Genomic DNA, 23,959 nt, shown 5'->3' with positions numbered 1-23,959 from the left:
AAAGGCAAAGGTTTCAATGTGTTCCTCCTTTGCTGTCACCTGTGTGTAATTAATGCGTGGTGATGAAAAGAAAAGAGCAAACAAAAACAAGCATAAAAATAAATGCTCAAATAAGGGCAAAATTATTAGACATGGTGCAATCCTAATAGACTGAGGCTGCAGGCACACCCTGCACAAAATGCACTAGAAGTTCTCTTTTGCCATGCCCTGTGCATTTTAAAAAGAGGGAAATGTTCAAAGATGAACACAGATCAATTCAGGCTTTGCAGGCACCAATATTCATGACCTCAAGTTATGAGGAATTGCAGTGTGCAATTGCTCTCTGTTTGCCAAAAATTGAGAAGTTGCAACTTGACCCACATGGACTTAAACTGATCCAGCTTACCAGAATTAATTCTGCTCCTCTGAAGCTTATATAACATAATCCATGATGACAAATAAGTTAACTTAAAAATAACTTTTATGAAAAGGCAAGATGACTTAAAAGAAAAAATAATTAATTACTTCAATATAGACAGGTCAGTCTGAAGAAGACTTTATTTCAAAGGACAGTAGAATGCATCCAGTCAACCTTAGAGTTTGTAGTGATACTCCAATATAAAGTCTGCATTAGATGATGCTCAGGAAAAGCCTCTTACATGCACTTAGGACTGTAAAAGTAATGAATAATCCATTTGTGGAGGGTTTGATGGGCACTAGGAATACTGATAGATAGCAATTTTATGAACTTTGGATGTAGCTAGGCTAGAAATTATTGTATCACATACAAAATTTTCGTTATGAATGCATCACAGGGCTTTTTAGGGAGCTGGGAGAAAGTGGTGATCAGTGCTGAGGGCAGTGGCTGCACAATGAGGAAGGATGGGCAGAGCTCAAAGCCTCGAAGACCTTTTTCACCCCCCTCTATATCTGTAGCAAACAGCTCATCCCGGGGTTAGAAGCAGCTAAACCCTGATTTTGCATTAAGTTCCCAATGCAAAACCATCCTGTGGGCCATTATTTTGTAGTTGTTTGCTTCCTTTTTTTGCTCCTCTTACTGCACAGTAACTGTCCAAGTAATGATACCATCATGACAGCTAATAAGAGTTAACTTAGAATTGAATTATGTCAACTTAATTATAACCCCTTTAAGAACTCCTTTGAGAACAATGAGAATGTCTGGATAGGGGTTTGATGTGAAATGGATAGTCCAATTTAAATGAAAGCTTAATTCAAGTTAACATTTCTTTCTTTCTTTAGTGTCTTCCATTTCTCAGAACAGATTGTTATTCTCTGTAATTAACTGACAGAAATAATAAAAAAAAAATCCCCAACAAACAGAAAATAATCATGGCAATGAAAGTTCAGCCTCCACGTAAGCAAGCTGTGCTCCTGCCCCTCAAATTACTCTTCACTGCTGACTTGAAAGAAGTGGATTTAGCCTATCAAATATACTCAGAAGACAAAAAACCTTGCATGCACTTGTCCCTCTGATTTACTGACCATGACTGATGGGGAATGGCATTTGCTGCCAGTGTGACAATAACAGATCCAGACCCCTGGCAATCTGATCCTCTGGGGACAACTGTCTGGCTTTTGAGTTTCCCCTGGTTTTCTGAGCTACCTGAGCATGAATTCTGAACAGATTTCCCCCCTAGTCTGCGTTGCTTTGTGTGTTTAGTGTTTTTAAGGAACATTTACTTATGTAAATGTGGGGTTCACATGACAGTACACACTGCTCTGTTTCTGTGATCAGACTGGAGTACAGGGGATATTAGAAATAGAGAACCATGGAATGGGTTGGAAGAACCCTTAAAAATCATCCAGTTCCACCCCCTACCATGGCAGGAACACCTTCCACTGTGCCAGGATGCTCCAGCCCAAAGGCTCATGAGTTGAGATGAAGACAGAGAAAACCACTCAAAAAATACCTTCATGGGCAAAACAGACTGAAATTAGAGATATTAATTGAATTTACTACCAACAAAATCAGAGCACGATAACGAGAAGAAAAATAAATCTTAAAAACACCTTCCCCACACCCCTCCCTCCTTCCCAGCTCTGCCTCCTCCTCCCCAGCAGCCCAGGAAGATGGGCATAGGGGTTGCAAGCAGCTCATCCTGTCTGCTGGACATGGGGGAAGCTTCTGGCAAGCTGTGACCACCCCACTAAGCCTTTTCTAGAAAATGCTATCATAGGACTGCCCAGGTGGAAAACCAGCCTGATCCATGAGAGTTTCCACTGCCCAGTGTCAGACCTTCCCAGGGCAGCACAAACCACGGCTCTGTCCTGAAAGGGTCAAACCTCAGAGCTCTGCAGGGATGGATCTCCAGCTGCTGTTCAGCCAGGACAGGACATGTTAGGAAAGTAGTGCTGGCCAATTACCCAACCTTCACTTTGTCTGTTACCTAAACCTTCAATTTGTGTTTTAGTTAAAATTTTGACCACAGGGGAAAAAAAAAAAAAAACCCTCTTGAGAAGCTTGGCCTTCAACATTGCTTGAAGAGAACATAGGCAACACAGTCCAAATTGATTGTATAATCTGTGAAATCTTTTCTTTTTGTGAATATCTCAAGTCCCATTGCAGCCTACTCAAGTAATTTTGCTTAATTTTTCAAGGCCTGTTCTTTTATGCATGAATCTTTTTCCAGATTAACTGTCCCAGTTATATTTGATGCTGGGTCTCATTTTCATGTTTTCCTAATTGGTGCAAAATGGATTATTAAGTATAAGTTCTGATCTGTGTGCACGATTGAAGTAGATCAGGACTAAAAATACAGTATTTTGTCTATCTGTATTCAGTATGTGCTTTAAAAATGTATAATTTAGAGGCCAGCAGAAAGTGTATTTCTATGAAGGGTCATTTTTGAGGAATAACAAATGAAATTCTAACATAATCTATAAAGCAAAAATACACAAGTGGTATTTTTAATATATACTTAGGTGATCTGAGAGCTGATAAAAACTGATTTCAGTTTGTTCACATTTGTGGATTTCAGATAGACTCTACAATGTACTAATATACATGAAGGTTTCTTTTGCTTAATATCAAAATTGTTGTGGAAGAGATGTATCAATAATTTATTTTTTATGAGACTCCTATCTGCTGTGGACAATTCTTGCTGGAAGTGTTGAGGAAGCATGCCTTGGACATAATTTTCATCCATAATTTCTACTCCAAAATATCTAAAAGTCAGTAAAGATGATAAATAACTGGGCTTGCTCTCTTTCTCTATAAAGTCTCTTCAATCCCATGCCTCATCTCTCTTTTAGTTACTTGTCTTCCAGGTACTGAAACTGATATTTTGCTTGAATAAATAGCTAATATTACTAGTTACAAGGAATTAGCACCCTAAAAACATCATTTTTAGATTGGTTTGGCTTTCCCCCTTTAATTGTGGGTGTCTCTATTTCCCTTCCAAGGGCTGTATGAGCAGACACCTCACTTGAGTCTCTCTTGCTGTCTCCCTCCCAGCTCCTGCCAGGATCCTGACGTTCAGCGGGACGGTGACAACCCCCTGGATGAAGGACATTGTCCTCCCTTGCAAAGCCGTGGGGGACCCTGCTCCAACAGTCAAGTGGATGAAGGATAGGTAACCAGCAACTAAATGTACAGCTCAGATAAACCCCGTTCCCTTCAGAGCCTGAGGGTTGTGGGGAGGCTGATCCTGGGTCGCTGGCAGGAAGGAGAAGGAGTGTTGGTGGTGATTTGGTCACAGTAGATGAGGAGTTTAGAAATTTCTTCAGCTGACTGGCTGTGGTGATATACAGGGGATCAAAGGAATAAAAAATAATGAAGAAGGGCTAAAGGTAAACATTCAAAATGTAAAAGTTAGGAATGTTTTTGTTTTATCCTCAGGCAGACAGGAAGGTTTTATTCTGAGAGAGCAAAGTGCCTGATACAGTGATTTGTGCTGAGGTGGGCAGTAAATGTCTTGCACATATTTAATTTTCCATTATTCTGTTCTCAGCTGTAGTTTCACAGTCTGACAGAGCCACTTGGAAACACACATGGACAATAATTTTCATCCAAGCACTGTGTAAGCAGGGAAACTACAGTGCTATGAAACCATCTTGTGCATTGATGTAAATACCTATGAGTTCATAAGGATGAACTTCATAGCCAGGAGCTGCCTATGCCCTCATTTCAGCATTTTTATGAAATAACAGGTTAAGGAAGGAGTGAATTTCTCTTTTCCCTACACTGGGTCCACGAAAAGTGCATTTTTAAGCAAATTATATATGTTTCCCAACAAAAAATACTCCTTTGCTGCCTTATTGAAGTGACACACCACACCCCACACCTTTTCCTCTCATTCCATTCTGAGCTGCTTCAAAACAAAAATCCACTTGTGAGTAATTTTGATTGTAACTTCTTTAATGTATGCACTTTGTTTCCTGTGAGGCAGTAACGGGACACCCAGTCTAGTGATGATTGATGGGCGAAGGAGCATCTTCAGCAACGGCAGCTTCGTCATCAGGACTGTGAAAGCAGAAGACTCTGGTTACTACAGCTGTGTGGCCAGCAACAACTGGGGCTCAGATGAAATCATTTTGAATTTGCAGGTGCAAGGTAAGGCTGTTGGATCTACCTCGGAATCGCTGCCACGGCTTTAAAGGTGTGTCTGAAATGCAAAATAACCGTATTTATGTGTGTTAGTGCATATCTAATTCTTCCAAATTCATACATAAGTCATTCTGACTCAGCCACGGGCATTTTATGATCTAGAAAATGGTGCTTTAGGTGAAACAATTCACACACTCAGTTAAGTCTCTATGTGAGTTTTTGTGAGATTGACAACTGTGTGTTTGCATTCAGTTATCTTCTAATTCTTCACACAGAAGGTATCAGCTTCTGCCTTCTCCTTACAAATACCACATGTATCATTTTAATATTACAAAATTCAGAAAGACGTGAAGGCCTTTAATTTAGCTCCTGAAAAGCTATCAGCAGAAATTTTCCTCCGTACTGAGACCTTGCCCAAAAACTTCATTATGCAGGCACAGAATTTTATTATGAGGTGAATATGAGGAAGCATTGGAAATGAAACATCAGTACCCCTTCAGCTAATGCATTTCTCCACCTACATTTTATATTCATGTTGAAAAGCACAAAGTTCATCCAGGATGGTGTTGATATGTACAAAAGCAGGGACAATATAAGAATATAAACTAAGAATAAAGTGAAGCAGAGCCTGTGTATTCACATGTCAGGAATTCCCTGTGCAGATTTCCTTGCTCACTTGCACTAAAGCAGATCCTACAAATGCTTCAATTGACTGCATATGTTTGAACCAGAGTGAACCATCACTCTCCTGGATGTGGAATTTGAGCTTCAAGTGCAAACACATGAGACCACAGAGAGGTTGTTTCCACTGCAGTCCCCCTCTATCCCTGCATAAACCATTCCACTAAGCCTTGGAGCAAACATTATGGCAGATATTGGCATATCTCAGCTTCCCTACAATCCAACAGAAACTAAAGATGCTCTTCTGTGACGTTTGAAGCATGACCACAACAGGAAGTAGGGAGAGAAAACACCATCAAATGGAAACCTTACATTTATATTTCACTAAGTACTTCTGTAATTGCATATATTTGCTGTTATCGAACTGCAGCAACTAAAAGCAAATCAATATTACTTCCCTAAGGGACAGACAAAGAGTGGCTTTTAATATGTGGGACCACCATTTTTTGTAGATAGGGTGAAGCTGTGATGAAAGCTTTTGCAATAAATCTTTCCCAGTGTAATGTGTGCAGTCTCTCCCCATGGAATCAGCCAAGTCACTCAGAATAACAGAACAAATCCATCTCACAAAGGGAATTTTCCTTTAGAGTATAAACTGTCTCTTTTGTTTTCTTCAGCCCTGTTTGGCCCTGTGAGGGCAAAAAAAATCAACTTGTCTTTGAAGTAATCCATAGCTGGAAAGCAGCAGACTCTGCCTTACATCAGCACCCATTATTCTGCAGTCTGATGTCTCGAACATGAACTGCAGTGGGGAGATTTCCCTGGAGTTTCACTCTGTAGGAAGAGCTGCCCCTTAAGCATAGGCAAAGCAGGCAATGTTCTCTGGCAGCAGAATGCTGGATACAGAAGGACATTCTGGACTTCTGTCCTGCCTGGTCATGGGACTGTGTCAGAACAAGGGCAGCTCCTGCCAGCACGGGTCACTGACACCACCATCCTCTTCTGTCTCGTGCCAGAGGAGCTGTGGCCATCCTGTTGTCTCTCCTCCCCAGATTTCCATCCCATTTTTGCTGCTGTTTCTTGATCCTTTGCAAGCATGGACACTGTCCATACCTCACTCCTTATTCGTGAGGCAGCAAAGCTCGATTTTGTGTATGTTTCTGGCAGCAGAACATTCCCAGTCCATTTCCATTCCCAGTTCCCTCTGTCAGTTCTTAGTCCCAGTTTGTCCTATCCAGTGCAACTTGTTGGGATGTGGCAGGGCTCCTTCTCTGCTCCTTAATGCTGGGAGAAATTACTCCAGTAAGGATGGTGAGGCCCTGGCACAGGTTGCCCAGAGAAACTGTGGATGCCCCTGGATCCCTGGAAGTGTCCAAGGCCAGGTTGGACAGGACTCGGAGCAACCTGGGACAGTGGAAGTTGTCCCTGCCATGGCACTGGATTGGAATGGATGATCTTTAAGGTCTTTTCCAACCCAAACCATTCCATGATTTTCCTCCAAAGGAAGCTGGGAACTGGGAAGGGGATGAGAGTTTAATCCCTTGCTTTATTCCTGCACTCAGTCAGCAGCTGATCCTTGGAACCCTGATCTTCCATCCCGCATAATGTTTATGGGGAGCAGCAGAGCTGAAGTCCTTCCAGTTTTTGCTGACAAGGTTGGGAATTCTTTATACCAAAAGCCTCAGTGGTTCAGAAGAGGACTGGATCTGCCTCCAGTCACAAATCTATCTATGATACCTAATTAACTCTCACTTTTGCACTGGCAGAAGCCCTTGATTTGCACCTTATTTTCATTTTTGCCATAATAGCCTGCAAACACAGGAATGAGTGGGGCATCATTTGCAACAGCACATGTTTCCTGTCACTAAAAGTTTATCTTCTCCACAAAATAGATATCAAAAACAATTAAAATTAATGGCTGGGTAGCTCTTGTGCCATTGAGGTCTAACGGAACAGATGCAAAAATTTCAGAGAAAAACAAAGGTTAAGAATTGAAAGACAAAATTGTGCAAAAAATTAAATAAAAAAATGAGAGCTTGTCTGTTCTCATCTTAACCAAGGATGTCAGCTAAACAGACACTTTGACAGAAATCATTTGCATTTTTTGCAACTCAAAACAGCTATTTGATAAATGACTGTTAGAAGTGATTAACATTGTGTCAAACCATTTGATTGCATTTTCTATTTTTAACTATTTTCCCATCTAGTTCCACCAGACCAGCCAAGACTCACTGTATCCAAAACTACATCTTCCTCTATCACTCTTTCCTGGATACCTGGAGACAATGGTGGCAGTTCTATCCGAGGTAATGTAATTCAGGTTAATTGCTGCTTCTTACTAAATTATCATATGTTGATGGGATTAGTATAAAATTATGAATGGCTCCCAAAAAAAAATAAAATAAAAAAAAAGAGAAAAACAACCAAATCTGTATGGCTGTCAACCCTTAATGTGCACTATCATGGTGATAACAGCTTTCAGTAAATTGCAGTTTGTCTTTGTGGTGGTTTATTCACACATTTAATCACTTTCTCCTCAGCTGTTATGACAGTTTCTCTATCTGATTTTCCAAATTGTAATCTCTAACCATTCATTTTGGAGGGTGCAGGTTCATCATCTCGTTGTTGCTGATTGAAGGGTCCTTAGAAATATCCATCCTTTTCTTTTCCCCTCCAAGCCATCATAAAAAATTGTATTTTGTTGTCAGGGTGGGCAAAATGTATTGCCTGGTATCTTTCAGTCAGGGGAGAGCTGTATGTTTCCCTGCACATGGGAATTTTTTTCAGTTTTATTAGGTCTTTAAAATGCCTCCTTGGGTTCCCTGAAGGATTTGTGATACCCTTGCCATCCGCGCTTTCCCTCCAGGTTACATCCTGCAGTACTCAGAGGATAACAGTGAGCAGTGGGGCAGCTTCCCCATCAGCCCCAGTGAGAGATCCTACAGGCTGGAGACCCTGAAATGTGGCACCTGGTACAAGTTCACCCTGACTGCCCAGAACGGGGTGGGGCCGGGGCGCATCAGCGAGATCATCGAGGCCAAGACGCTCGGCAAAGGTGCGTTGGTTCCATCCCCTCCACCCTCCTAAAGCTCCTGCACTCTGCTCGAGACCTTGGGTTGGTGAGAAAACAGGCCTGGATCTTTTAATATTCCTGGCTTTGGAAACTGCCGCTTTGCTTCCCCGGCTAGCTGATGTTGAGAGTGAGGGGCGGCAGTTTTCCCCCTGGAGCTCCTTGAATCCCAGTTGTCAGTTGTTTCGGCGCAGAATAAAACACAGGCAGCGCACAGGGGTCCCAGGGAAACTTTATTTGATGGTGTTTCTTCCCCTCTTTCTTCCTGGGCCCCAGCTAGGGGGCCAACAAAGACTTATATCTCAGGGGAAAGGCAGGGGCAGACCCAACTTCCAACAAATCAGGAGAGTTGGGAGTAAAAACCCAGGCGGGGGATAACAGGAGCGAACCAATAAACTTCCAAGGAAGAAAAACAGTCTTAGGAAATGGGTAAAATTTGGAGAAATAGAAACTAGAAACTAGCTGACGACATTTCTGGGAAAAGGGTGGAGACAAAAGAAAGACCAGCACCAAGGAAAACTACTAAATTACAAATCAAACCATAGACCTACTGATAAAACAAAAAGCACGATGCAACAGGAAACATTTACATGGCTGTGACAAAAAAGGCTGTGGCTGTGGGACTTGAAGCCCCCACAGGCCGATGTTCCGTCCTTTTATCTCTAATAACTTTTTTTCTAAGATGGGTTGGCAGATATTTGGTAAGAGGGTGTCTCCACTGTCACAGACTATAGCAATTCCAACTATTTCATTGCCGTGAGGAAATTGCCTCTTCTCTTATAAAATTTCAGGGATTTGTTTGTCTTGATGTTGAAGGGAGACAGGGAGTATATTTATGTATAAAGGAAATGGAGTCAGTGTCTGATTTCTGCTCCAAGCCAGTATTGCAGGGGTGTGCAAGCAGCATCCTCTGAACTGGATAAGTTTCAAAAATAAAGGAAGAGTTTGCATCAAGTTCTGCAAGGCAAAACAAACCAAATTTTTTCAATGGATGTTTGGATATTTTTTTTCTACATACTGATTTGAAAATCTGGGTTTGTGAGTCTGGCACAAAGTGGGAAAAAACAATTAAGAAGGAGGAGGAGGGGAAGTTGAATATATAAATACTGAGTTTAAGCTAGAATCAAGATTGCCCTAGAAATTATTCTCTAGGTTTTATATTTTGAGAGGCTTTTTCTGCAATATTTAAGCGTTTTGTCTGGAATATCCTACTGCCTCTAGAGCCACAGTTTTCCAAGGAGCAGGAGCTCTTCGCCAGCATCAACACCACGCGGGTGAGGCTGAACCTGATCGGCTGGAACGATGGTGGCTGCCCCATCACCTCCTTCACCCTGGAATACCGGCCCTTTGGGACCACGGTCTGGACAACAGCCCAGAGGACATCCCTGTCCAAGTCCTACATCCTCTACGACCTCCAGGAGGCCACCTGGTACGAGCTGCAAATGAGAGTGTGCAACAGTGCTGGCTGTGCAGAGAAACAAGCCAAATTTGCCACGCTCAATTATGATGGCAGTAAGTATTTCCTTTAATTTACGCCTCAGATGCTGTTTTACTTGAGTTTCTTATGTGATTTTTTTTTTCTTTTTGCTCATCTTCCATTTTTTCTCCTCAAAAAGCCCTGTTTTGAATCTGCCAGCCATGCTGTCAGAGAGGTAAAAGTCTCAAAGATGTGAAAAACCTCCTGATTTCCTGACAGTAGGCTGTCAGGCAGAAAAGAGGAATTGTTTATTTGTCCTCACTTCAGAAAAACTCCAAAGTCAATCAGCCATGAGACACATAATCATAGGACATTAAAAGTCATTAGTTCCAGTGGTTACAGGGGCCTTTCCTAGTATTTCATGCATCTTTTCCATGAAATTTTAGTCTTCCATGGAATTTGTTCCTGCAGCCCTTCACGGGGCTGTCTGGCTTAATTGCTATTCCCTGTGACACAGCCTAAAACCCATTATGGGACACATTGGAGCAGCCAAGCAGGTTGTCCTCTGGGAAAGCCTCTGGATAACATCCTCCAAGGGCACAGCAATGGCAGTGCAATCATCCCTGCTCACAGACAGGGGACAGTGAAACTAATGGCCGTGACAGATGGCTCTGTCATGCCCAGCAGCAGGACACAGACCGTGAGGGAGCTGTTGCATCCCACCCTTCTGCCAGGGGTTACTGCCCACCCTGCAAAACCCAGGACACGAGGGCAGGAGCAAATGTGCCAGTTTGTCACTCAGTGCAGCTCGGGTCCTGCCAGGCTGGGTGAGAGGGCTGCTGGCACTTGTGGCTCCACACTGGGGAAGGGCTGCGTTCCTGGCAAAAAAAGCAGCACAGATGGCTCCAGATGGCAGCTCTGGATTGCTCCAGTGGGAATTGCCAGAGCTTTTCTGGAGACATCCAGTGTAAAGTCTTGCTGTGTTGCCAGGGATGTTGTGCTGCGTTGTGCAACCACTTGGCAACATCTGTAGTGTTAAATTAAGCTACAGCACTGGTGAGCGAGTTCAAACAAGAGCTGATGGTTGTGACAGCACCAAATTGGTAATTGTTTGTAACTCTGTGTTGGGAACACGCCTCCACATGAACAGAACCACTCTTGTGCAGCTCAGGGGTCATTCCCAGGCTGGAATGTGGGGTATGACTTAAGCAGGGTTTAAACCTCAGCACCTGACACATCCTCTGTACCAGCCTTCGTGCTGGATGCTCAGCAGCTCTTGCAGATAATTAATCAACCTTTGGAAAAATATCATCTTTGGTAGGCTGCCACACAAGTCCTCGTGTTATTTCACACAGTCTGGAAAATTAAGAGAAAGATCTTGCCTCAGCACTCCAGAGGCCCACAGGGAACCAGGATCTGAGCAGTTACTACACAAATGTTCCAGGTTTTTCCAGGAATGTAAAGGACTTGTTTTATTGAGAAGTGTAGCTGTTGTCAACAATAACTCTTTCAAGTATTATGAGTTAATTTCTTCTCATTTTACTTAACCTATCCTGGTTTTGTTTTGTTTTCCAATATCTTTCCACAGGCAGCATCCAACTTTCAGTTGTTCCATTATCATCACTTTTATTTGACTGGGGGCAAACAGTCTTGAGCCATACCTTAAAATGAATTTATATCAAAATGCAGATGAGAGCCTTAAATTTCCACTTGTAGCACTCAAATCAAAACTATTCTTACAGTGATCTGATCTGAAATGTTGTCAGGCTCTGCTCTTTGATGATACTTACCCTGATGTGACCTGCACACCCTTTGATTTTTTATGTTGCTGTATAGCAACTTTAAAAGGGATAAAATGAAACAGTAAAAAATATTTGGAGCATTAAATTTCCTGGGCCACTGCTTCTGGTCATCTAGAAAATTAGAAAATTTCCCATTTGTGATATTGCTGGTTTTGTTTGTGAAGCGTGCTTTGCCAGGACTGAATTGTGCCTTAGAGAGGCAGAGCAAGCTCAAATACTGACCCTGAGGTTATGAGAGGAAAACATGGATGGAAAAGCAAATTTGAGTTTTCAGATTTTCTAGATTTGCTAGGTTTGGCTCAGAACTGAAATTAGAAACTGATGATGATGATGATGATGATTATCATTCTTACAAGTATTTGATACAGAAATTTTTGCTTCCTTAGACAGGGAATTTCTGTTTGCAGAAAAAAACACCAGTGGAAACTTCTTGGCCAGCTCCACTTTTGAGTTCTGTCCCTGCCTCTACCTTTGATTCACCCCGTGATGTGAGATTAGCCCCTTCCAGCTGCCAGGGGTCACAGCTGCCCCTCAGATAAAGCAGATACAGGAGTAGCACTTTGAAGATTAGATAATACAGCGTATGAAAGTTCTGGGATGCCAAACGCTAAGAACAAGCTTAGAAGCTTTAGCAGCTTTAAGATAAAGCCTTTGTAAAGTTTGCAGAAATCCCAGAGTTACGTGGTTTTGGGTCACTTTGCTGTGTGTGGGAGAGCTGCTGAGGAATATTATGGCTCAGCATCCTTCCCCTCAAATCTCCCCGTGCTGAATCAGGTCAGAGGGTTAATGACAAACCTACGTGCAGCTCTTTGCTCTCTGTTCGTGGGCATTTCAGTAACAATTTCCAGCTTACAGGTTTGCCTGACCTGCCTGCCCCTTGTTTTTTCAGAAGCACGCAATCCATAAGGAGATATTTTTAGCCCTGTGCGGCTGCGGTTGTGGAGAGCTGCAAAGGAGCTTCCCAGCTCGGGGATCAGCTCCTCGCTAGCCCTGGCATTAAATCGGATCAGCTCTAAACTCTGCTAATTGATTCTGACCCACCCAGGCACTCCCTGCCCTGAAGGACACGGGAAAACACTCCTGAATTGACAGGGTGCAGTGGGAGATGCTGCGACCCAGGGGGAAAAGGAGTCAGAGATATTCAGATTACAATTTCTGTGAGGCACCAATCAGGCTAACAAAGGGTGATGGTGAACCGACCTGGAAAACAAAACAAACCCTCCCCTTTTGTCCGGGACTGAGTCCTGAGAAAAGCTTTGACCATTCCGCTCTCAGCAGGCACCTAGAATGACAGCAAATGTTGAAATGGTGTTTTCTCCAGGGATGGCAGGATTAATTTTTGGTAATTTCTAATGCAACTGATGAAAAGCAACAAAGGGGTGATGTGAAAACGTGCAGTATGGCTTTTTAATTAAGCTCCAACTGCCTGTTTATAATGTTATGAGGTTTACATTTGCCTAGAGAGAGGTATGGATAGTGATAATCACATATCTAAACACTTCAGGTTAAAGTGAAATAAAGGCCACTCATCATTTGATTTTCATCAAAGTGCTAAGGAAAGCAAGACAAATTTTAGGAAGTCTTCAACCTAATGGTTTCTGTGACTGTAATTCAGAGAAAACTTTGGCCCTTTACTATCCATGAGGGTTTAGGAAGATATAGAGACAGTTATTAGTATTACCTCCAGGAGCTTGAAGTTCTTTCCATTTCTTCATCTAATAATTTTATTTGCCTTTAAAGCAGTGCAAAATGTGCATCTCAAGGCAAGATGAAAATATCCTGCTGTGTGTTCTAGAAACAGAAAATTACAAAAAAAAAAAAAAGAAAAGAAAATTATGGAGAAGAACTCTAGTGGAGCATTAGAAAAATATTCCAAATGCAATTGTAAGAAAACAAATTTTCCAAAGCACCTAATATAGGTTTGGATGGTTGTAGCTTTTCTTTTCATCTTTGTCCCTTTAGGGAGCTGCTCTTCTCTTTATATGCAGCTGAAATAACTCTTCTGAAAAAACCAGAACTTGGGATTCTACATTTTCACTGTGGTTATGGCACTCACACTGTACTGCATCAGATCTCAGTTCTTCTTCTGATACTGTGTAGCACATAATGAGATATAACTATATCGCTTAATGCAGCAATTAAAATGTAAAAAAGGATGTGTCTGTTTTTCTCTCTCACCCTCCTTTCCTTTTAGCAAGTAGCCACTTTTATGTTTCAGTAGCTGGTTAAAATTTAATAGCTTCCATCCAAAGTCATCACAGTTCACAATACTTACGTGTTTCTGTGCATTTCAAGCAAATCTGCATTTTATAGCCTCATTTGTGGTTGCATTCAGCAGTTTAATAGTAATCAGGAAATGAGTGAGAAGTCTTCCATGACTAAACAGCCTTCCACAGAAGGTGCTGCATTCTTCTCACGTCCCTTAGAGGTAAAGAAGAAAGAATTGAAAAGTTCAAGTATTATATATCACCAGGAAGCCAGGTATATTCAAAATGCAAATATGTCCCAGAATGAAAAAGTGAGCTGCCTGCCAGTAGCTGGTAGATTCATTTCCCTCGTTTCCCTCTCAAAATTTGATTGTTTCTATCCAGCATTACTCTCCTGTTTTACTGATGAGTATAATGTCAGACAGTCTTTAGCAGATTAGTATCAGCTTGGCTGTCTGAATTTCAGATCCCTATCACTGCTGCACCCTCAGAACTGATAGCAGAATGTTTCTGTGCAAAGGATTAATCTGATGTATGTGGCACAAAATGAGCTTTGTCAAATGAGTTCCATGCACAGCAAAGCCCAGCAGAAATGTCACAGCAGTGCTATTTCCCCATAATAAGGAATAATAGACATAGGGAGGAATTCTGAGCTCTCTTACAGCTTCTTAATAATTTAATAGGACTCAAAATTAATCACACTATTTGACTGCATATCAGACATGGTTTTCCTTAATCAATGAATGTAATTCTTCTGGCTTTCTGATAGTCTCTGCAGTCAGTCCCTCATTACCATGAGCCTGGTTATGTGTTTGTGGCCATCAGACACACAAATGTAGCCTCCACCCCAAACAGAAAAATCCTGCTGAGGGTTCTGCCTGCAGCTGAAGCAACAACATGCCTTATTCCCTGAGAACTCAATATTTGTCCTCGTTAAGAGGCCTCTAATGCCATGACCCTGTTTCCAGGTACAATCCCTCCTCTCATCAAGTCGGTTGTGCAAAGTGAGGAGGGGCTGGGAACCAACGAAGGGCTAAAGATGCTGGTGACCATCTCCTGTATCTTGGTTGGGGTCTTGCTGCTCTTTGTGATGCTGCTGATCGTGAGGAGGAGGAGGAGGGAGCAGAGGCTGAAGAGGCTGCGAGGTAAGGGGGTGTCTGTGGAACTTCTCTCTGCCTGAACATGGAAATAGGAGTGGGGCTGCACGTGACCAAAGTGTGCAATCCCCAGCTGGGATCATTTTCCTGCAGTACAGAACAAAGTGTGTGTGTTTTCTGTAGAAATGCCTTCTTTTTCTTTTGGTCATAAGTTTCTAAAAGAAATTATCAATAAATACATTGTTTTTATTTTGCATGGGGGAAAGGAAGATATTTCTCATTGGTTTGTTTTGCTTTTTTTTGTTGTTTGTTTGCTTCCCTCGATGACCTTAAAGTAGATTTTTTTTTTTTGGAGGATGAAATCAGATGTTCTGAAGTCAAGGGAATCTCAGTTCTCCAGCAGATGCTAACCATTATTTCCAAATTATAAAATGAAAGTAGCCAGATTTTAGTAGAATAGAACACACAACCAGATATTCTCAGATTTGTTACCACATTTTCCCCATGATTTTTTGTAATAGAACTTACACAGCACTTCATTGTTCACTGACTTTTCATTGTCGCTGATCTGATTTTCCTCTAATCCTTATTTAAATTCAGTTGTTTGTTATGTGAATAAGATTTAGATCTGGGAATTCATTCAGCTTTATCATTTTTCTAGCAAAAACCCCTGGCTGAGCCACAAGCAAGTTTTTGACCCTTCCAGTCTGACACTGCTGCCCTGTAGCTTTTGCACTGGCAAAAGGTATTTTGGGAAGGTATTCCCTGAAAGTATTTGGGAAAACCCTTTCAAATCCAAACCTGAATTAATAGTAAAACATTTTATCATCTGCAAAAAATAATCCTGAGTTTTTCCAGGAGACACCAAATTGATTAGTTATTTGTATTTTAACCAAAATGTGATCATGGTACCTATTAAAACCAAGGCAAACCCTATGTTTTCCTTCTGACCTTCCTACTTCTCTCTATTTTGGGTTTAATTTTGTCCTTTGTAACAATATTTTGGAGTAAAAAAATAAAAAAAAAGACAGAGGGCATGGGCAAATTCATATATAAAGAAGGACAATCAACCTTATGGTTCATACACAGCCTTGGAAATCAGGACATCTGGATGCTTTAGCTTGTATAATCACTTTTTCTTCAAAACCTTATAAGCCATTTACCTTCCCAATTTTGGGGGGTTTTTTTCATTTAAACAAAAATGTGGTAAAGAAGAAGAAAGTGTTATCTTCTTAGAAATACTGTGGAATTCCATCCAGTAATGAGCAGGGCATCTCAAGCCCTTTGGCTCTAGAAATTTTTGTTTCTACACATTATTTTTTCATGGTTAATTTAGAAGTATTCATAGAATCTTGAGTTACTGTCCCTTGAGGAAGGATGATGATCACTGACCAGGGTGGCTTTTGCATAAAATAAAATTTCTCTGAACTATTTCCTCTCGGAAATAAGGAATTTAGAAAAATATTGGGGCTTCACTTAAACACAGGCAGTGGAAAAGATTTCATCAGTACTTTTGATAAAAGAAATCGGTATTTAACTACCCTTTCTGTAAAAGTTGTGTCTCACTTAGCTGAATTTGTCACACTACAGCTCGACATCCCATCTGGTCCTGTCTTACTTCTCTACAGTACAGAAGTTGTTTTTATGTATCATTTTCAGTCTCCAAGGATATCCTTTCCACATGGTGGTAACCAAGTCATTTCTTAATGTTTTAATTGGTAAATGAACAGATTAATATATTTTAATTTTCCTCTGTAGTTTTCCCATCGTTTACATCCTTAACATTTTATCCATTGAGATGATTTGCCAGTTCTAGGATTGCTCTGCAACAGGAAGATATTCCCTGTTGTGCAGCCCTGGTTTGTGTTCTTGATGTATGACCTGATAATCCTGATATTTTCTTAGTGATCTGGCATTTTACTTATATTTTAGCTACCAAATTCTTGTATCATTTTCAAACTTTTATCAGATATTATTTTATTTACTCCAGACCATTGATAAATCTCCCAGATAAGAAATACTGAATAATGATTCTCTGCTTCAAATTGGGCTCTGAATATGTTGAAATGCATTTTAAATAGCTACTGTGGTTTTTTTGCATCATGCTACTTTCTGTTAAAATTGTTTTACTGAAACTTTGTTTTAGGGAAACATAAATATGATCTTTTACTGGCTGTTTAATTTTTGCATCATGCTACTTTCTGTGAAAATTGTTTGAGTTACTGAAACTTTGTTTTAGGGAAACATAAATATGATCTTTTACTGCTATTTATTCATATCACGGTGAGAGTTTTTTTCAATGTCATTAATTCTCAGCAAATTTTAATCTCATTTTTAAAAAGTCCACTTTGTTTGAGATGGCTGCTTGACCACAAGTCTGTATTGATTGGCCCCAATTCTCCTTTTAATTCATTTCATTAAGATTCACTCAATTTTTTTATTATTATTTTGTGCATTGCCATGATCAGACTGATAGGACTTCAGTAATTCAGATTTTTTTTTTCTCATTCATTTTGAAGACTGATCCTATGTTTGACATTTGCTGCTCTTCTGGAGCAGAAACTTCATGTTCTAAAAGCTTTCCTGACAATAAGTATTGCTGTTCCAGAGAACTTACTAGGTTCTCTAAAACAAATATGTGCACGTTTTTCTGATGTCCTAACTAAAAAATAAATGGTTAACTCTAGTTATTGTTGTGATTACATTTCATACAATTTTTGAAAAGGAAATATCACATTTTTGAAATGTTTGTATGAGCTGGTGGGATTTCTTTGAGGCACAATATTCTTCTTTCCTAAATCAGGATTTCCTCTAGCCTACATCAGAAAAATAATCTCCACAATAGGACTTTCTAAAATAATTTGTGCAAATTACAGGTGTAACTCTTGCTTTTGTAACTGCAGATGTGGTTTTTTTGAACCTGTTTGACAAAGAGGAGAGGGAATTGCAGATTTATTTGCAGTGTGCTGTGCATGCAAGCATTTGTATCCCTGCTTATGGACAATAGGCTTGAGTTCCCATTTCTGCTGAAGAACAGCAGCTTCTCCATTCTTGATCCTTTTACCACTTGTCTGGATGTAGGGACAGTTAAACATTTTTCTTCCTCCTTTATAAAGAAAACAGATTTCTCACCAAAGTCCTGGGTTTTGCCAAGTTTAGTAGTTCCACCAGCCAGGTCACACAAAAAGGTCACTCAGCTGCTGGCGTTCATGCAGCCACTCAGGAGTTCAGCAGATATTCTCAAAGAGAAGCCTGATGGCTTAATGCTCCTTCTGGCTATTAACCCAGCTCTGCTACTCCTGGAATGGTTTTCCCTTTGTTTTTGAATCCAATTCACCTTAACACAAGCAGAAAGGATCAGTGTGGCACGATAGTTCAGGAGTGGCAGGATGCAATTTAAAACTCTATCACTGTCCTTGATTTCCCAGGGGGAAAAGTGTGTTAAGAATTTTAAAGGTGACTGTGCCAGCAAACAAAAGTGATGGCTGTGGCTTTTTCACTGAAGTGATGCTTGGCTGGAGCAAAGATCATCCCCTTCCCTGTGTCATCCATGCCCCCTTCCCTGCTTTCACCACCTCAAAATTGGGAGGTGACAGGACACAGCCAGGGATGCTGGCTCATTTTAAAAGTATTATCAATCAGCTGATCAAAAGGGTACTGCAGGAAAAGCACATTAAAATCTCTGGTCATTGGTTTGTGACAATGACATTTCTCCTGGAGCTGATGTTTTGGACACATGATGTTGTTGTAGAGAGGTCCCAGCACAGGGAGGAGCTGGAGCTGCTGCAGAGAGCCCAGAGGAGGCTCCAGGATGAGCAGAGGGATGGAGCAGCTCTGCTGGCAGGAAAGGCTGGCACAGCTGGGATTGTTCAGCTGCACAGGAGAAGCTTTGGGCTGAGCTCAGGGTGGCCTTGCAGGGCCTGAAGGAGCCCCAGGAAACCTGGAGAGAGACAATTTCCAGGGCATGCAGGGACAACACACAGGGAATGGCTCCCACTGTCAGAGGGCAGGGCTGGATGGGATATTAGGTAGAAATTCTTCCCTGTGATGGTGGTGAAACACTGGAATAGGTTGCCCAGAGATTTTGTGGCTGTCCCTGGATCCCTGGCAGTGCCCAAGGCCAGGTTGGACACTGGGGCTGGAGCAGCCTGGCACAGTGGAAGGTGTCCCTGCCATGGCAGGGGTGGCACTGGATGGGCTTTAAGGGCCTTCCATCCAAACCCATTCCATGATTCTCTGACATTGACTTTTAGGCTTCTGGATTTTGGTTTGATGGATACAGAGGAGCCCTTTATATCTGTTTAGCTTTGTTTTTGTCCCATCCCACACCAACCTGTGTGCCCATCATTAACTCCAGCAGTTCTGCTCACCATTTGAACAATCTGCTTGGAGTATTGCCAAATTTAAGCTTAGCTGACAGAGTTTTTTCCCTTCAGTACTTCCTCATTCAGCTTTTGACACATTGCATGGTCTTGCTGATGCCTCATGTTATTTTTTACTGCAGGTGCACAATCTCCTGTGCATCTCTTTAACCAAGAATCAACACATGCTAACAAGAACTTATGTGCCACGTACATGAATTGCTGTGATTTTTTTTTTTCCAGATGCAATATGGAAATCATTTGTGTGCTGGGCAGCACCTGAGAATATGTGAGGGAGATTGTTTGCCATTTAAACCTGATAAAAAATTTATGAAAAGCAAACTGAAGTACACTGTAATAATTTGCAACTTTGTCCCTTCTTCTTTTCTTGAGTTGTGAATTCCTTGCACAAATACCCACAGACTTCATTTAAGGAGGCAGCAATTTCTTCAAAAAGCTGCTGGCTGAATGAAAACAATATTTGCATATTAAACCACCCTGATTATGTGTGCTGGAGGGAGAATGTGTGCACAGGGTCTTCATGATCCTGGTGCTGCTGGAATAGCAAGAAGCATCATAAAATTTGCTAAAAACAACCCCATTACTTGCAACCGGTGTCATTATTATTATTGTGTTGTGTTTGATTGGCTTTTTGTATTCTTCTGAAGAAATTTGTCCCTTCCTGGGTTTTTGGAAGTCAGTAACAAAACTCCTTTGGGAGCAGCAGTGTTGGTCTTTTGGTTTATGACTGATGGCAAAAATATTGTCATCTACTAGGCACTGCCACTTCCAGGTGTTAATGGCAAAGGCAATCTCATTCCAGGTAGAAAATAGGAATTCTGAGTGCCCAGAATAAATGTTTGGTTTAGATGAGACACCACAGATGAACCATGTTTCCCTCCAGCATGAATCTTCCATGCTTTGTGCTGGAAAGGGATGGAGGAAGGGTAAAAATTAAGGAGTAGAGCAAGCAGACCTAGAGGGAGCACAGAATTTCAGCTTCTCTAGTGGCAGGTGAGGAATAAAGCCTAAGAGAGGCAAGCTGGCCCTGTGTCAGATAAACACAATTCAGAGAAGTGGATAAAAGGGGTTTTGCTGAGATTTTTTCATGAATAAAAAGAGCCCTCTGTCCATTCCTTTTAAAAATTAGTACAACACAAACTGTAGAGATGTGTTAAGATGGTGGCTTGTTTCTGCCTGCATCCTTGGAATTTTAAAAGCAGGATATTTAATAGGATCACAAGTAAGGAAATTGTTGTAGGCGTTGGAGACCCAAGAGGTGATTGAGGAATAAAACAGGTGGGATGGAGAAAACAAAGATAAATTCAGTAAATGTTTTGGCAGGTGCTGGTAGATTTACAAGAAGCAGATAAAAGAAGAAATGTAAACTGCCTTATAAGAGGTGTTTGAAGACTTAGAACTTGGAATTGCTTTTTTCTCAGATTTGCTTCACTTGGTTGCACAAAAGGCTGCTTTGTTGCTGTGTGATAAACTTAAGGACTTGGGAATCAGCATTTTAAGTGAGTTTGTTTAGCAGCAGACTGCAGGAGAACAAAGCAGAGCTGCCTGTTTTTGCTGGATGATACCACAGAAATTAGTATATTATGTTGATAAAGTTTTACAGAAGCCTACCTGAAAAACCAAACTTCAGCTGTGCCTTTTGAACTGATAAGTATTGGAATAATTATAGTCCCAAAGGATTTGCTGCTGATAATAGCAGCAATGACAAGAACAGGAGGAATATTTTTCCTTCAGCAGCGTCTTATTTTGCAGGGCTGATCCATGTGGGAATGAGCTATCCTCATTTCATGTGTAGACCATACTCTGAAGACCCAGCAGTAGTTTTGAATTATTGCTAGTGGGAAAATATTCATATTTGAGTGCAACCAAGCAAGTTTGTGCCAGGGCAGGCTCAGCTGGGACAGCAGCAGGAATTTGCCCATGGAAAGGGTGCTCAGGCCTTGGCAGGGGCTGCCCAGGGAGCTTTGCAGTGCCCATCCCTGCAGGTGTCCCCTGGAGGTGGCACTGAGTGCCCTGGGCTGGGGACAGGGTGGGCATCAGGCACAGCCTGAACTCTTGGAGGTCCTTTCCAGCCTCAGGGATTCTGTGATTCTAAGTTGACTCCTTGGAGCCCTCCCTTGCTCACATCTGGTGCAATTACATTTGGTTTGGAATTGACAGGTTGACAACAGCTCATCCAGCCTGGCTTTGGCTCTTGCCCAGAGATGGATATCAAAATTCCTATTTTCTTGCCTTTTCTTCTTCCCTCACCTGTTCATGTGCTACCCATTGCACGAAAGAACTGACATCCTCGTTATTTGTTAAATTGTTCCTATTTCTAATATGTTTATGTAGTTTTTTTTCCTAGTTAAACCAATGGTTTAACTAGAAAAGATAAGAGAATACAATAACTTGTATTTCTCTTACCATCTTTGGTGCTACTGAGGAACTAAACAGGACTGTTTGGAGCAAATATGCAATTTCAGCAAAAGGAGGGACTTTGAGACACTCTTTTTTTTCCTTGCCATTGATCTGGAAACAACAGTGGTGTTACACATGGCTGATTCAAATCCCTTGTTAATAATGCACCTCTCAAATAGATTTTCATTTGTGATGACATTTCTTCTATTTCCTTCTAGATGCAAAGAGTTTGGCCGAAATGCTTATGAGGTAAGAACAAGTTGAATTTTATTGGATTGTTTTTAATTGAAAAATGTCCATCAATTATAGTATCATATTTCAGAATTGTTATAGGAACAAATGGAGAAGTAAACTTTTTATTCCTAAACCCTTTTCCAAAACACATAATTTATCTGTCTGTTAAGAACTGTGATTCACTGGTGGTCAGACATGAGAGAAAAAAGTCACTTTGTGGACAGTGTGAGGCGTTACAATGATAAAAAAACTGATAATTCCTGTTAGATTAAACCATAGAAGCTATGTAGGTCCATTTGGACATTTTTCCCACTCTGAAAAACATTTTCCTAATATGTATCAAAGTAATTGCTCTTCAGAGATCATCTGATTAAAGGAATAAATTTCTGGCTGTGAATAACTCTAAACTTTGCAGCTCTGTTTATGTAATTCACTGTTGTTAGCTGCTTATACCCAAAGGTATAAAAGAGCAGGTAAATCCATTTATTATTTTTCACTTCTGTTGCATCAGCTCAGCATTCAGAAATCTAATTCAGTTGTTGAATTGCATCATAATGACTATTCTGGCACCACAATTCTTTCAAAGATGGAAATTTCATAACTTCAATGTTTATTGTTTTGTCTAGGGAAAATACTGAACTTTAGAACCACTGCATATATTTGAAACTGGGATCACCAAGGGATTATTTTTGAGTTCAAATAAATTTTGAGTTGCTAGAAAATATTTTTTCTATTTCAGCAACAAATTTGAGAATGTCATAGCTATTTCACCACACGAACCACACTCCAAACCTCCTTATCCAGGATAAACTTCACTTCTGTTGCAAGAATAAACTCAGCAAAGACATGGTGACAGATGGGTTTGGTGTAAATTCAGCTCTATGCCATCATATCTGAGTAAGCCCAGTGATGTTAACAGGACTGGGCATGCAGTCCAGGTCATCCCCTCCCTGGCTGCCTGTGGCAGCAAATTGTGGGGTTCAGCAGCTTCAGGAACATTTGCCCTGCTGGTTTCTGGTGCCACAGAAGACAGCACAGATCAGCACACGCAGCAAGTCAGTTCCCTTGATGCCTTGTGCAGGCTGCCCTAGAGCAGAGGCTAGATGGAGTTAAAGAATAAAGCAGGGATTTATGAAAAGGAGAAACCCAGCAGGGACCAGCTGAAACCCCTGCATGGAGACTTCCAGTCCCAGTCCCACTCAGAGCCCCTCTGCAAAGCTGGTAACGCTCTGTCCCAGCCCTGGCTGGCTTCACCAGCCTTGCCACCCCTTCTGCAAGGCCATTTCAGAGCCTCACTCCTCTGACACTTAGAAAACTTCACCAAACTTCCCTCAGAAGTGCCCAGGTTTTACCCAATTTTTCCTTTGCTGATGGTTGCCAAATTAAGGAATTTTTCTCCTCCCTGCCTGATGTACTCAGAGAGCAGCCAGGTCCCACCTCAGTCCTTGGTTCAGAGCTGTTTTTACAGGTAACTCACCTGCCACCATTTCATTTGGCTTTTCCTTTCACCAGCATTAAAACATGGTCATCAAACCAGTTCCTCTCACCTCATTTATTAACAAATAATCTTGGTTTTATCACATAAGCATATTTTATATTTCTTTTGTAAAAGTTTGATCAAAGGCAAATGGCTGTTGAATCAGAACTTCAGAGGAAGTAGGGGATATAGGCTTACATTTACAGACATGCCAGAACTGGGAACTCTCATTTGTGGCAAATCTGTGAAATACCTTCTACCAAAACCTGAAAAACAAACACAAACACAAACACAAAAAACATGTTCCTGAAGATGTAGCATGTGAATAATCAAAGGATAATAAACCCTCTCCAAAACAACAGACACATATGATAAAGCCCCTGATATATTTTAATATTTCAAAATCTGTTATGATAAAACTATCAAGAAAAGGGGTATTTGGGGAGAGGGAAGAAATGATTATTCCCTGCTTGGTAGGAAGGGTGAGGCCTGGAGAGACCTTTGTGTATCTTTCTTTTTGAGGAGATTTTCATGAGTGTATGTAAAGAGGATTAAAAATGGAGCTTTAGTCTTTGCTTTGAGAGTCACTGGCTTTGGCTGGGTAAGTCAAATGTCTGTGGAGCAGGATAAGTCAGCAGTTTAATGGGAGCTGCACAACTCATTGTTGATGCCTTACACTCACAAATAAAACCCCCTGCTGCTGGGT

At 41.2% G+C, this 23,959-nt stretch overlaps 1 protein-coding gene across 2 annotated transcripts in view; it reads left to right on the top strand.

Moving 5' to 3' along the window:
* The window catches only part of DSCAM (DS cell adhesion molecule), a 367,344-nt gene that overhangs the window by 309,608 nt on the left and 33,777 nt on the right, over nt 1-23,959 (top strand). For both annotated transcript variants that reach the window (XM_041487754.1, XM_041487755.1), the window contains exons 20-26: nt 3,455-3,572; nt 4,389-4,552; nt 7,375-7,473; nt 8,034-8,222; nt 9,459-9,749; nt 14,632-14,808; nt 21,761-21,791. In XM_041487754.1, coding sequence (XP_041343688.1) covers nt 3,455-3,572; nt 4,389-4,552; nt 7,375-7,473; nt 8,034-8,222; nt 9,459-9,749; nt 14,632-14,808; nt 21,761-21,791 — 1,069 coding nt within the window. The remainder of the gene's footprint in view (nt 1-3,454; nt 3,573-4,388; nt 4,553-7,374; nt 7,474-8,033; nt 8,223-9,458; nt 9,750-14,631; nt 14,809-21,760; nt 21,792-23,959) is intronic.

Source organism: Pyrgilauda ruficollis, unplaced genomic scaffold (genome assembly GCF_017590135.1).
Source record: "Pyrgilauda ruficollis isolate IOZ18807 unplaced genomic scaffold, ASM1759013v1 scaffold84, whole genome shotgun sequence".
In the NCBI taxonomy this organism is placed as follows: domain Eukaryota; kingdom Metazoa; phylum Chordata; class Aves; order Passeriformes; family Passeridae; genus Pyrgilauda; species Pyrgilauda ruficollis.
This window is presented reverse-complemented; position numbering and strand designations above follow the sequence as displayed.